At 48.8% G+C, this 13531-nt stretch overlaps 5 protein-coding genes across 5 annotated transcripts; 1 reads left to right on the top strand and 4 right to left on the bottom strand.

Annotated features, from left to right (window-relative positions):
* Position 1: 1 nt before the first annotated feature.
* EURHEDRAFT_478652 (putative RNA binding protein Ligatin/Tma64) lies at positions 2-2405 on the bottom strand. The gene is made up of 3 exons (XM_040785458.1): positions 2271-2405; positions 1337-2198; positions 2-1287 (listed from the first exon to the last, which is right to left on the bottom strand). Exons 1-3 carry the CDS (start codon positions 2289-2291, stop codon positions 206-208), a joined length of 1965 nt encoding a protein of 654 aa, XP_040639177.1. The 5' UTR covers positions 2292-2405; the 3' UTR covers positions 2-205.
* A 436-nt stretch (positions 2406-2841) lies between these two features.
* EURHEDRAFT_402664 (uncharacterized protein) lies at positions 2842-3177 on the bottom strand (the record flags this gene model as incomplete). The annotated part of the gene is made up of 1 exon (XM_040780155.1): positions 2842-3177. One exon carries the CDS (start codon positions 3175-3177, stop codon positions 2842-2844), a length of 336 nt encoding a protein of 111 aa, XP_040639178.1.
* A 1450-nt stretch (positions 3178-4627) lies between these two features.
* Positions 4628-5662, bottom strand: EURHEDRAFT_455342 (lytic polysaccharide monooxygenase auxiliary activity family 9 protein; the record flags this gene model as incomplete). Its single annotated transcript, XM_040784263.1, has 1 exon — positions 4628-5662. The coding sequence occupies one exon, from the start codon at positions 5660-5662 to the stop codon at positions 4628-4630; it is 1035 nt and encodes a 344-aa protein (XP_040639179.1).
* A 619-nt stretch (positions 5663-6281) lies between these two features.
* Positions 6282-7384, bottom strand: EURHEDRAFT_402666 (uncharacterized protein; the record flags this gene model as incomplete). Its single annotated transcript, XM_040780156.1, has 4 exons — positions 6282-6515; positions 6633-6653; positions 6934-7077; positions 7304-7384. 4 exons carry the CDS (start codon positions 7382-7384, stop codon positions 6282-6284), a joined length of 480 nt encoding a protein of 159 aa, XP_040639180.1.
* A 1306-nt stretch (positions 7385-8690) lies between these two features.
* EURHEDRAFT_60066 (putative membrane-tethered transcription factor (SPT23)) lies at positions 8691-13258 on the top strand. The gene is made up of 3 exons (XM_040787597.1): positions 8691-9525; positions 9582-10471; positions 10543-13258. Exons 1-3 carry the CDS (start codon positions 8833-8835, stop codon positions 13058-13060), a joined length of 4101 nt encoding a protein of 1366 aa, XP_040639181.1. The 5' UTR covers positions 8691-8832; the 3' UTR covers positions 13061-13258.
* Positions 13259-13531: the final 273 nt, after the last annotated feature.

A 13531-nucleotide genomic window follows, 5' to 3' on the forward strand; every position in this document is an offset into this window, starting at 1 on the left:
TGATTCCAACCAACAAAGCCGTGGTTGGTAGAATTGTTGTTACATGTCAAGATTAGAGCCTTACTATGCTAACAACTTTATCAATTAGCAAAGAAGATACTATGCCGTACGTCATGTATACAAAGTCTGAGCTCTATTGTATTCACAAAGCAAGTCAAAAACTTTGCTCAGACTGGTTCATCAATCATTACATACAGCAAGGCAACTATTTCTTCTTCTTTGTCTTATCCACCACCTCAATCCATTGTGTCTTCAAACCTCGTCGAACCAATGCAGTCTCCAAAGCCCGTCTCTGATCACCTTGCACAAAAACCTCCATAACTCCCTTGGCGGCTCCCGTGGCCTGCGTGACACTGGTGCTACTCGCGCACTTCTTCTGCAATTCCTCAGCCAGCAAGTTGGGAATGACACCAAAGATCTCTAGGCCGTATACTTTGGTAGCGGTCTTGGAGCCTGTTCGACGCTCAAGTGTGACGTGCACCCTGGGTGCCGCACCAGCTTTGGGCTTGACATCAGAGAGCGTCTGGCCGGGTTTGAGAATCACGTAGTGTGGTGCCAGGAAAGAATGGTCTTCCACAAGTCGTTTCAAGAGACCATCCCGAGTCGTCATTCTACGGGCAAGTGTGCTCCTGTCTTCTCCTGACGAAGATGAGAAGATGGTGTTGGCGAGGAAAGGATTGAGGGAAATTATGCGGCGGTTTTCTTTGGAGATGAGTGGTGGGTCTTGAGATTGGAGATACTGGTCCAGTTGGTTGGAAACGTCGGAGTATTTGTAATAGTTGCTGGGGTTAGTGGCAGATAGAGCTGGGAATATCGTCGGCGTCAACTTCTGCGTTGGCCGGTAGAGAGTCTGAACAATCAATGTTTGGCCGATGGAGGGGTCATCTTCTGTGGGGGCAGGCTTCTTATTCGCAGCGGCAGCCTGTTTCTCCGCTTTGTCTAAGGCATTTTTGGACGGAAGCTTGTATGGAACAAATTGCTGAACTAAACGGTCGTTGAAGTCCACGTCGAGGATGACGGTCTCACCTCCACTGCGATCCTTTGCCAATGCCAGCTGAAGTTTGTGCAAGTGTTTGATGTACTTCTTGACGTTCTTCCAGGTTGTCTTCTTGATATTATACCATTGAGCTTGCTGAGGGGTATGAATCGGCAAGAATGGGGTGATGAAGGTGATCAATTGTGATGGCTGCATAGGAAGCAATATGTTGTGGTTTTTCACTGTTGGGTTGTCTTGCTTGAGTTTGTAGAGAGCATAGATAAAAGCATTCACAAAAGCATCATCGATTTCTGCTCATAGTTAGCATCCCTTTGAGAACGACTAGAAGAGACGGCATACCCTTTGCTTTCGGTTCCTTTTCTTCCACAGCAGGCGCTTCCTCCGGCTGCTCAGGCGACTCTCCCAAGGGCTCCTCGCCATCGCCGGCTTGTCCATCTTGCAACGCCAACTCATCAATCCCTTCCTTCACTACATCGACCTCTTCGCCACCTTCTTCTTGACCTTCCTCAATCTCCTCGTCCCAGCCTTCCAAATACTCCGGGGCCGGCTGGCCAGGACGAGAAGACGAGCTCCAAGCCCACAACTCATCGCCCTCCCAGTGAACACCGCGAACCGCATGCCCTTTTGTACCCTGCACCTCCTCCAGCCCCGCAATATTAATCTCGCAAACCCCAACAAATAACGGAACCGTATACCGATCCAAACCAGCCACAGCAACCACCGCACCCTTCACCGCGCGCTCGGGAAACGGCGGGTCGTTGGCGATCCCAGGCGTCATCAGATCCGCACCACCATGCAACTTTCTCATCACCATCTCCGGCGTGTAAAGAAGAGGCACGATGTTCGGGTTATGCCATAGCGTATAGACAGTGGGGTAGAGGCGGCCATCGGATCCCGGGCCTTGGTCTAACCTGAACCACAGAGCTCGTTCTTCGCTTCCGGGGTGAGCGCCGACAAAAACGGTTCCTTGAACTTCGCGGAGTTGAGGGCCTGATGTCGTTGTGAAGCGAGCGGATAGTGAGTTTTCGGGGAGGAGGGAGTTGCGAATTGTCGCGAGGGTTGGAGCCGTGGGGTTTGTAGCCGGACCCTGGGCGCTAGACTCGATGGGTGAATTGGAGGGGACGGTTATTTGGTATTCCTTTATGATCTGGTCGGCCGTCTTTCGACGGTCAGAAGACCGCAGAGGGGACAGGTTCTTGATCTACGTTGGAGTCAGTATTGTGGTCCCTGCGTAACCGCATCGCAAACGCTGTGCGGGGAGGGGAATACGCACTGTAGGTTTCTTTTTAAACATGATGCTTGGGGTATGCTGTATTCAGCAAAGAGATACTAGTCTCAGTCAATGGGGGAATGTAAGTACAGGGCCCTTTCTGGGCAATAAGTGGTTATAGGAAAGTAATGGAGTTGGTGGTCGAGGAATAAAATAATTGTCCCGCAACAACGATCGGCCGCGGTTTCTAGTTTCGGTTCCCCGCCGGTGACTCCTTGGTACAGCCATGACTACATCGATGACTGCCAATGGATTTGAGTCATTAATTTGGTTTCAATACATACATTTTTCATGGTATTCATTTATTCATCCGTGGGTCAAGAAAACGCATTAGAGACACCTCTTTTCTTAAGCTCGTAGGGCATATTGTCTGTTGTATATATTTTCGCTTAGTCGACGCGGAAACATATCTCTTCACCAAACAATAAGCCATACATACAACATTAAAAGAATGTCACGAAGGACATACAATACAATCAATATAGACCACCGTTCTCATCACTATAGTAGTTATGCCCCTCGCCCCAGTCCTCTTGATCACTATATTCCGGTTCACTATACTCCTCTGAGGCCGCTAGTTCATCTTCATATTCCCCCACTGAGAACTCACGTTCATATTCGTCATCAGAATTCTCTGAAGTATGCTTCTCCCGAGCTCTTTCTCGTAATACTGATATTCCCATGACTCTTGTTCATCATACTCATCCCAGTCCTCATCACTCTGGTAGCCATGTTGCTCATCCCAGGCGTGCTGACCAATCTCACGAAAACCATTCGGGCTATCTCTTGCTTCTTCGTAATTGCTTGGTTGGGACTTCAAGCCGTAGGAGTGGACGAATTCGTGCATGCTGTCGTAGCCGCCTTCCCCGAGCATCTCGTGGTTGCTTTTGTCGTATGGTTGAGAAGGCATGATGGAAGTAAAATTAAAAGTGGAGAGAAATTCTGATCAGATAAAGTGGCGATAAATACAGCTATTAAGAAGGTAGGAGCTGGTCGAGAATATGAAGTAAGAGGATGGAGTTGGGATAGTTGAAGTAGTTGGAGAGTAATGGGCAAGGTAGTACAAACGAGCGTAAAGGCAAAAGGAATAGCACCTCATACTGAGGAATATCCTACTATACTGACAGCTCTGTAATAGAAAATTTTTTTCTATTGCCTTTTTTCCACGCCTACGCAAAATTAAAGGAAGTATTACTACAATTGCAAGAAGATTTGAGGAACGAGTTTCGTATTCATTTTGGATCTGACACTTATTCATAAGTCATTAAGCATACTATTTGCATCATGTAGAGATCCAATCCAGCTCCAACAAATGCCATATCCCGAACAATCGACGTACTCAACATAAAAATAGTCAATCGTAGGGTGGCCGCGTCTATCCGACCATTAAATAGTTAGCCACGCGTCAAACGTACTCAAGTAAAAATAGAAGAAAGTCAGAACCAAAATACTAATTTTCAATAGTACCCATAGTCTCCCTGGCCACCGTAATCACCATAATTATTGTCGCAGTCACCATCCCAGCCCTCATCTCCGCCATTGTCATACTCCCAAGCCCCCTGCTCGTAAAACTGGTTCTCTCAAGCCTCCTGCCCACTGTGATAGGTGTCTCAAGTGATTTGTTTGCCATGCTTGCTATCACAGTGATCATCCTGGTAGTACTTCTGCTCAAACTCGCCGTGATGACCGTACTGTTCCTCGCAAGCTTGCCGATCAATCTCACGAAAACCCTTCAAGATCTGCTTCGCCGTCCCGTAATCTTCCGCTTCTCAAGCATTTAGGTTGTAAGTGTGCATAAAGCCGTGCGTGTTGTTCCAACCACCTTCCTTGAGGATCTGGTAGTTACTCTTGCCGTAGGGCTGAGGCGGGGGAGGAGGCGGCATAACGACGGATAGAATGGTAAGAGGAAACTGGTTAGATGGAGAAAATGGATAATTGGTCGATGATAGGAAGTAGGAAGCTTTGAGATTGGAACGGTTGAAGTTGTTAGGATGTGAAGCTGGAAGAGGGTCGACTAATTGGGTAAGGCGTCTGAAACGTAAAAGGGAAGCCAACAGTAACAACAGACTATCTTTCTACTGCACTATTATACCATATAGCTGTAACTGTGGCTCTCAATGATTTTTCCTGTATTAATATTCTACTACAAATCATGACAGTATACTTGCTCTTTTCATCCAGGAAAAAAAAACACGAGTTAAGCCTCAAAAAATAAATTTGTATAGATACATACATGATCAAGAATAAAAAGAAACTAAAGAAAGACAAGATTTCTGGTCCACAAAAAGTCCGCCAATCTAGATATTGGATGCATGACCTCCAAGCTTTCATCTATTTCCATCCTTTCCAGTGCCTTCTATTTATGCGGTCGAGATGTCACGGGCGTGGATCTTGTCAGTAACCAACCAGGACAGAGTCTCGCTGATAACGTTGAGAAACTCCTCAGCGCTCAGGGAGCTGAAGTAGTCGGACAAGCTACCAGAAGTCGCAACGGACGAAGCGCTGGGAGTAGAGCTAGAGACTTGGGCCTTGGCTTGGGAGGCAGGGGTAGCGGAAGCTTGGGTGGACGAGGCAGACGAAGTAGTGGCAGAAGTGGCAGTAGTAGAAGCCGAAGCAGTGCTGGAAGAAGAGCCAGAGTTGGAGGACGAAGAAGCGCCAGAGTACAGAGCAGGGCCAGGGATTTCGTAGGAGTCGAGCTGCTGGTAAATGTTGACGAGGATACCCGGGTCGTCCTCGCTGTAGAGCTTAGTACCAAGAGTACCCGAGGGAGATGCGCTGCCGCCACCAGTAACCTTGAGGTTGACACATTGAGGGTAGCTCTGGGCACCGTCCTCGTTTCCAGCGGAGTGCAGGGCAATAATTTCATGACGCAGGACGTAGTTACCGGCAGCAATGTCGCTGGGAATAGTGACGGTGTAGCTGTTGTTGTTGGAAATCAGATTGTCGCTAGCCCATGTGCCAGGGACGTTGCTGTCGTCGACGAGACCCTTCTGGTCGATCTTGAAGAACTCGAGCGAGGTCTTGTCGACCTTGGAGCAGTCACCGTTGCAGTTGGCCAGGTAGGTGATGACAGGACCATGGTGACTCTCCGGCCATTCAGTCCACTGAAGCTCAACATCCTTACCAGCTGCCACCGAAGCAGAGATGGCACCGGGCTGCGCACTCTTGTGACAGATAATATCCGGGTCAGAGAAGGAGCTGGGAGAGACAAAGCCCAGATCAGTAGCTTCGGTCGACCATCCAATGGTTTCTGGGGGGCTGTCGGTGTAAGCGTAGGAGGTAACGATGTATCCTCCGTAGTATTGGCCATCCACAACGGCACCGGAGACATAACCGTGACCAGCGACCATAGCGGCCGAGCCGAGAAGAAGACCAGTGATCTTGGTGACAGACATTTTTGCGAATGGATTTGGTTTCGGTGATCAACGCACAGCGTGTAGATCGGACGAAAAAAAGAATGACGGTAAGAAACGAAGGACTTCAGTCAATGAAGCCGGAGAAAATAAAGAGAACGAAAAGGTACAAAGACCCAGACAGAAATGAATGCAGAGGCGAGGCTGATGAGGAGGAAAGAAAACATCTCTGCTCGAGGACATGCTGCCCTTTTATCTTTCGCTGTCATGGAAGCCATCCCATTTATGCCCACGCCAAATTAATTGAGAGTAAATGATGAAAGGTTCATTGCAGGGTCCTCTCAAATTGCGACCATATTGTGCCATGGATTTCCGGCGCCTCCCATTATTAGGGGTCGATATAGACATTCAGTATTGGAGTCTGAAATAGATGAACTATTTTCACCCACTAAACTACGCTAGGAATACTCCGAGGATCATGTCATTCCAATTGCTGCAAGTGCCATCGCTTTGGGAAAGGGCAATACGAGCGTTCAGCTGTTCCGGAAGCCGTTGGTGAGAGGTTGATTAGCGCATTGATCAATGGGGTTGGCGGACGGTGAGCAGTTATTGAAATGCGACACAGCGGGTTTCACACCTGGCTCGAGATTAATTCAAATCTTTATCTCTTCACATGTCTTTTCATTTGGGTAATAATTTCCAGAGATTCTTGATTGACACAGCCAAGATACTGCTTTTTTCGCGATTGATGGGCGATGAACAGGCGATTGACAGACGATTGACAGGAGATTGACAGAAGCGTCGATTCGGTTGTGCGTTCCGTATCGATAATTGGATAGTGGACGTTCCACATGTTCCTCTGCCTTTGATTTTGATCATCATGGAAGAACTTGTTCTATGTCACAATGGAACATGTATATTTGCTGGCATTGACCCAGTAGCTCGACATAAGTTTAATTTTTTTTTTTTTCCCCCTAGGGACCAGTCCAAGCTCCAAGGGAAGTCCACTCACTTTGAGCGCTAACTCTTGTACCTTTCAATTAGTATAGTGTATCAGTCTAAAAGAGACTAAAGGATCGCAGAGACAAGGGGCATAATACAATGGTGGACTAAACCAAGTCCCAGAAGACTGCGAGGCGTGACTCCGCGGCCCTATCCGCAGCTCGATATAAACTTGAAACACCCAGCAGATTCAAGCGCCACCATCCGAGCACATTCAATCTACAGGATTATACTTCAATCTATCCACATATATGACCGACTGGAATTGTTCTGGACCATTGCACTGTGTTGACTCGTGCATCTTGGCGTACGGCCCTTTGGCAATATGCGAGTGCCCTATGGAAGTCAAAAGCGGGCACCTCAATCAGGTACATGTCTCTACCATAAACGTTGGGAATCTTATCTGGATATGAAGGAGGATTGTTGTCATATTGACAAGGCCCATGAGCCATTTGCTATCCAAAAAATTGGCAGGGTAAGCCTGCGAAAACGCCCCTGTACTCAATGGCTTTTCTATCACTTTCATCCTCCCGGTATGGTTTGGAATGCGAGATCCGACGCATGAGTAGTCCGCGAAACTTCATAATGGCAGCTCGCAGAAAAACGAATAAAAATCATTGCTCTGACGGCTGACATTCCTTTGTTGATGCTATTGAGTTTTTATTATCAGAGAATTCTTACCTTGTTAACAACCTTTTCTAATTCCTCGGTTAGTAATGTATTGCGGATGCCTAATACCTGCTCTTGGCTCTGCTTGGGCATCCTTTGAGCAGGTGCTCCTCCGTCAACATTCATAAAACGGTGAGAGTACCGTGCATGACCAATGCATGTAAATATAGCGCTGGTTGGTTTATGGGTAAATATGTAGTTTGATGGCAAATTTGCCAGTTTTATATAGGAATGAAAAGCCTTCAATGCCAGCTAAACGATGATGAGCATCTCAATTTCCTGTGATCCATGTCAAATCAATGATAGAACAGTATGGTAGCGATGATTTGCTGACAACAATCCTCGGTACGGAGCAGATGGCGTTATCTTGTGACACAATCTACAATTCTAGAACGATAACATATACAAATCCAGGGGTTCGTCAGTCGTGTCAAGAATGCAAACGCGCCATGGTGTTTCTCAACTAGACCGATACTAGATCTTTGTCCGGTATTCCCCATACTCGAAACACATCTTGCCTGCGCTCAATTGTATCCATTGACACAGTAATTGCAGGAATGGGCAGGATAAAGCCCTCGTAATACTGTTAATACAGGACTCTCATGATTTGATAGTCTCGCATCTCACCTTCAGCCATTACGCACGGGTCGCTGATGCGAATGCCAAGCTGAGATGTAATTGCAACCATATCCTGCACTGCTTGCCCATGGCTGTCAATAAGTCCGTTCAATTGTGCAGTAAGCACGATGACCAAAATGAAAAGAACTTTGTAGTTGACAGACATAAGAAAAGACTGGATGGTAATCTGTGCTTTAATTATGTGCATGTCTTCCCGATCGAGATTAGCACATTATCCCGCTTTCCGGCACTCACCGCCCGAGGCTGTCCACAATTCCCATAACGAACCAAACAGGACAGAGAGACAGTCAGCCATACCCTCTCGCCTTCATCCACGGCCCTTTTGGGTTATTTCACTTGCTATCAACCTTCTTGTCACGTTCCTTCACTGCAATATTACCCTAATTCATAATCATTCCTTCTCCCTCGTACTTCCAGCCCTCCCTATACCGTGCCGTCCTCTCTCGCCTCACCTATCTCCTTTTCCACCCGACAGAACTTGTCCAGCCGCACGCCAATTTCCCTCCCCAGATCTTCAACTCCGACCGTTCGAATCCATATCCGCTTTATTATCTCCCTGTCCTAGAACTGCCCTCGAGGATACTTTCGACGGAATAGACGTATTGTGCTTGGGTTAAGAAAAAAAAAAAAAGAGGGCTGGTCCTTTGGGCGTTCGCGTGTGAAACGCATACATACGATTACAACGCACACATTTGCGGTCAACGCCGCCTTGTGTTTTGACCGGCCGTCCCTCCCCTCCCTGCTAGTTCCCGAACGAAAGTGCTTGTGCGACAACTCGAGACGACAGTCCTTTTCCGATAAAGAAAAATAGGCCCAGCCGGATTGGATTTTAATTCTTCCGAATTGGATCTCTACGTCGTTCCATTCACTGGGTTTCTCGTGTTCCGTGAGGATATCAGAGGATGGCCCCAGTGGAGACTCCTTCACCTGCGTTTCCCATATTGGACCCGGTTATCGTGGACGACGAGATGGAAAACGCTTATCAAGACGTGGACGTTGACTTTCTCGATCCTGCAAGACTGCAGATGTCATCGGGATCCGCTGGCCAGGAATTCGACGACCTCTTAGCGCATACCTCGCGAACATTTACGGATTCTGAGTCGGCATGCTTGTCCCCATCTGAATTGTCTGTAAAAAGACATTATGCAGAACAGGATCACTTGCGACAGCCCCGCGTCATGACCGCCGACTCGCCCGCAGAATCCCCAGACAACTCAAGCCGGAGCTCGTCGGCAGAGTCGCCGCGGAATCAGCATCTTCGACACTCATCGGTCGCCTCGTCCGCGGGTGAGAGCTCAATGATGCCGTTTGGATATACACCGTCGGAAGATTGGATGAACCCTGATCTCGAATCAGTTAAGGAAGAACCGTTATTCGGGCTGGACACGTCACTCCAACCCATGGATAATGGACTGCCAATGGATGGCGATCTCGAATTCAGTAACAAAGCGATGGATGCTGCGTTTGATTTTGAGAGTGCTGCTAGCAGTCCCAGTCTCCTGAAGGCTAATGTTACACCACAACCCAAATCTCAGAAGAGGTTTAAGTCCCAACTTCGAAAGAACTCTAATTCTACAAGGAAATCTACTTCTCCTGTATGCGTCCCAATTGGATCCTAGCGAACATGTTCCGCTAACGTTCTTAATTATAGCTTCCAACATCTGCCTCTCCTTTCTTCCCCAATGGTCTCCGAGAGATGTCTCCTTTCCCGGGTTCTTCGAACTTACCCGCTCAAGGGAAACCGTCACCTGCCAGCCAATGGGGTGGTCAATCGCCATCATCTATCCTGGAGGAAAGCTTTGGAGGAATCAACATGAATGGCGGTTCTCCCATGAACACGGGCTTCAACTTTGGACAGAACAATTTTTCATTTGGCATGGATCTTGCTCCATCGCCTCCACAAAATCACATCAAACCGGAGCCGCCTCAGCGTCATGTCCTGACTGTGCATCCAACCTCCTTGAAATCACGTGTGGAAACCCAGATTCCAATTCGGCTAACGCTCTTTCCGCTGCCACCTGGAGTGAAAAAATTACGGTTACCAAGTCACACAATCTCGAAACCCAAGTTCCTTGCCCCGGCATCGACCGAGCGATCGCCCGATACGATGGAATTGCACACCAGTCTCGTCTGCACCAGTGCAATGCAGGACCAGCAAAGACTTCAAAGAGCATTTGCTAAAGCGCGAGGTGAGGTGTACTCCAAATTATCGTCTACAGATGAATTACAAGAAGAGGACACACCGTTGGGTGGTGGAGAAGTCAAAATCTGTGCCGGCTGTATTCAACGTGAACGGAAACGTGCCTCCCGGAAGAAGCAGAGGAAGCCCGAGGAAGATGAACTGTTCCAAAAGGATGAGGAGAAGAGGGTTATTGTGTTCAATACCAATGAGCTCAAGGAGTGGACAGAAGCGTCCAAAAACAGCGTACCGAGTTACAGCGACATCCCGCCTCCCAAAGTTCCTGCTGGCGCGATGCAGGTGGAGTTACCTATGCGAATAGCATGCTATTGCAGGCACCAGAATGAAAAGCTCGGGTTTCAGTTCGTCCCCCTATCCCGTTACTCACGTCAATTATTTCCCGATTGGTAAGCTGACAATGTTCGCTTCCTAGGGTCATTTTTACAGTCAAGGATTGGGTGGGCAATGTCATTGCCCAGGCCATAACCAATTCGATCATGATCACGGATGACCATAAGACACACGCTCCCCCCGCACCTCCTGCGCCTGGTCCGTCCCCCGCATTGCCCGATGGGACACAACTCCCCGGTGTCGGTGTCTTCCACTCAGGAACCAATGTCGATACCGGCAAATCGACCGCCATGACGCAGCCTTCGTTCCAAGCCGCATCCTCGACAACCGACTTACAAGGTCTCCAGCAACAGCTGAACTCACAATATCAGGCGACGCCAGGCTCATTTGCCATTCCTCAGAACTCGACGCATGGTGCATCGAATTCACAATCACATCGGAATCTTTCGCGGCAAACATCGCCAAATGACTTCCAGGGCCCGATGAGCAAGCGGCGCAAGCATAGCAGTTCGAGCAGACTTCCGTCGGAGTTAACTATGACTAAACTCGAGAATTCTCAGTCACCATCTTCCGGGGCTACAGCACAGCCCATGAGTAACGGCTCCCAATTGCCAACGACACGTGCATTTGCATCACCAACCGAGAGACCTTTTGTATCGCCGTCCGCTATGCCTGGCCAATTTGCAAACGGCCCTCCTACACCGAATAGCAACGACAATAACCCGTTCTTTAGCCTAAATGCTCAGCAGTCGAGAGCAGATAGCCTTCAGCAATTGATATCGGCTCCAAATTCGGCCCAACCTAGTCGCCCTGGTTCTCCTGGGTCGTCGGCTCGCAATAACTTCCAGGAGCAGAGTTTGAACATCTTGGGCCCCAGTCCGTCGACCCCGATGTGGCCTCCATTGACCAATGCTGGAAACCGACTACCATCTGTCATCCACAAGTTGGTACCTGCAGAAGGATCCATCACAGGTGGGACTGAAGTCACACTGTTAGGCAGCGGTTTCTACCCGGGTATGGAAGTTGTCTTCGGAGACACCCTTGCAACGACCACAACTTTCTGGGGCGACAAATGCCTGAATTGTCTGACTCCGCCTGCCCTGCAGCCTGGCTTGGTAGCAGTCGTCTTTAAACATGAACACCCGACATTTGGTCAGATGCAGACTCAGCCCCTAATACCGAAGCAACAGCAATTTTTCCGCTACGTAGATGATCGCGAACTTCAAATGTACCGCCTGGCTCTTGGTATTCTTGGGCAGAAGCTGGGAAGCCAGGCAGATGCGTTCCATACGGCCCAGCAAATCATGGGAAGCGACCCGAAGGCGATGTTCAATCTTCACAAGGATTTCCAAAATGGTTCCGGCGGGGGTCATCAACGCCAGGTCCCTGGATTAGAGTCCCAAGGTCAATTGACAGATTTGGATTCGAAGATGCTGACATATCTTGAATTTGTTGACCTTGACGATAGCCCGCGTCCACCGAAGTATAATTCGCGCTGCGGAACGGGGCAGACTCTTCTGCATTTTGCGTCTTCCTTGGGGTTGACACGGTTTGTTGCAGGACTCCTTGCTCGGGGTGCCAATCCAGACGTGCAGGACAACACTGGAAACACACCAATGCACTTGGCAGCTTTGAATGGCCACGCGCACATCGTCCATCGACTTCGCTTGACTGGTGCAGATGCACACGCCCGCAGTACTAGAGGCTTTACGCCAGCTGATCTCGCCTCGACACTCCCTGCCCATCAGGCCGCGTTGTTGCCTGCACGACACTATCGCTCGCGCAGTGTTGGTTCTTTGGGCTCGTCGCGGCGTCGGCACGGCAGTTCTGCGTCGCTTCACTCGCTCTGGGAAACATCGTCTGGTTCCAGTTCGTTCGACAATGCGATTGAGGACTCGGATGATTCTGAAGAGGATGACGATTCCGACTTGGAAGCTGATCACACCTCGTCTCGACGTCCTAGTGTCCACCAGGACGCTCAGCCTCCACTCACATCCGAGGGCACAGAACCAGCTGAGGTCGCCCGGCCATTCTCCCCTCCGGCAGCTCTCGTCGCTTGGCGCAACCAGCTTCAGGCTCAGATCAACCAGTTCCAACAAAGTGTTTCCAACGCATTCCCTAATCTTCCTGCTCTGCCTCCTATGCCAGCTTTGCCTGACTACCAAGCGCACCCTATGATGCGTCGTATCACCAACCTGGTGCCTAACCCAACCGCTTCCTGGTCAACAAGGGACGGCTGGTGGGATCTGCTCAAGGGTAACGGCAGCAATCCCTCGCCGACTACCGAGCTACCCTCGTACGAGGACTTGTATCCACGAAAGGAGGAGCAAGAGACAGAAGAGACGTCGGAGATGAAGAAGACGTCTTTGATGCGGGCAGCCACCGAGGCATTGGTGGACCAGCATTTTGAGGCGCAATCCAGCCGATCCCAGACCGCTCCCGTCAAGGAGGATAAGGAAGACCTCAAAGACATCAGAATTGGCCGAAAGGTGATCTCTCGCGAGCAACAGAAGCATCTCCGAGCACAACAAGCGCAAAGAATGAAGGGATTGGGCAGTGACCGGAACTTGTATTTCATTTGGGTAAGTATACCTCCATGATCCATGTCTCTTACGTTACTGACTCAAATTTTTATTTAGATTCCTCTTTTGCTTTTGGTCATTTGCGCATGGGCACGAAACTATGCTCCAGGTATTTGGCGTGCTATTTCGGATGGGTATGAGTTCATTGCAACTCGCAATACACAAGGCGCACTGGAAGTTGGCGTGTAATGGGAATGCTTTTTTTTTTTTTTTTTTTTTTTTTTTTTTTTTTTTTTCTATGGGATTTTTATTCTGCGCTTTCCTTTGTTCTCGAGCAAGCGATTCGGTAGGTAATACTTGACATTTGATGACTTTTCTTATTTTTCCTTTTTGCTTAACGATGATATGCCTACATGTTTCTGGGGTTTTATGGTTTTGTACAGGATGATACTCTCTATACACTGTAGATTCAGTTAACTAGACTCATCTACGAATACACATACACATTTGTATACTTCACAAGTATGGATCTGCCAAAGTGTGGCCTGT

Source organism: Aspergillus ruber (assembly GCF_000600275.1).
Source record: "Aspergillus ruber CBS 135680 unplaced genomic scaffold scaffold00012, whole genome shotgun sequence".
Lineage (NCBI taxonomy): Eukaryota > Fungi > Ascomycota > Eurotiomycetes > Eurotiales > Aspergillaceae > Aspergillus > Aspergillus ruber.

What these genes read in the sequence shown, in the direction of transcription:
- EURHEDRAFT_478652 (XM_040785458.1), bottom strand. Translation starts at nt 2,291, where the DNA reads ATGTTTAAAAAGAAACCTACA. An exon ending in TGTTTAAAAAGAAACCTACA is followed by an intron (nt 2,199 to 2,270) that starts GTGCGTATTCCC and finishes ACTCCAACGTAG; the next exon opens with ATCAAGAACCTGTCCCCTCT. An exon ending in AAAGGAACCGAAAGCAAAGG is followed by an intron (nt 1,288 to 1,336) that starts GTATGCCGTCTC and finishes AACTATGAGCAG; the next exon opens with AAATCGATGATGCTTTTGTG.
- EURHEDRAFT_60066 (XM_040787597.1), top strand. Translation starts at nt 8,833, where the DNA reads ATGGCCCCAGTGGAGACTCCTTCACCTGCGTTTCCCATATTGGACCCG. An exon ending in CAAGGAAATCTACTTCTCCT is followed by an intron (nt 9,526 to 9,581) that starts GTATGCGTCCCA and finishes TCTTAATTATAG; the next exon opens with CTTCCAACATCTGCCTCTCC. An exon ending in AATGAAAAGCTCGGGTTTCA is followed by an intron (nt 10,472 to 10,542) that starts GTTCGTCCCCCT and finishes TTCGCTTCCTAG; the next exon opens with GGTCATTTTTACAGTCAAGG.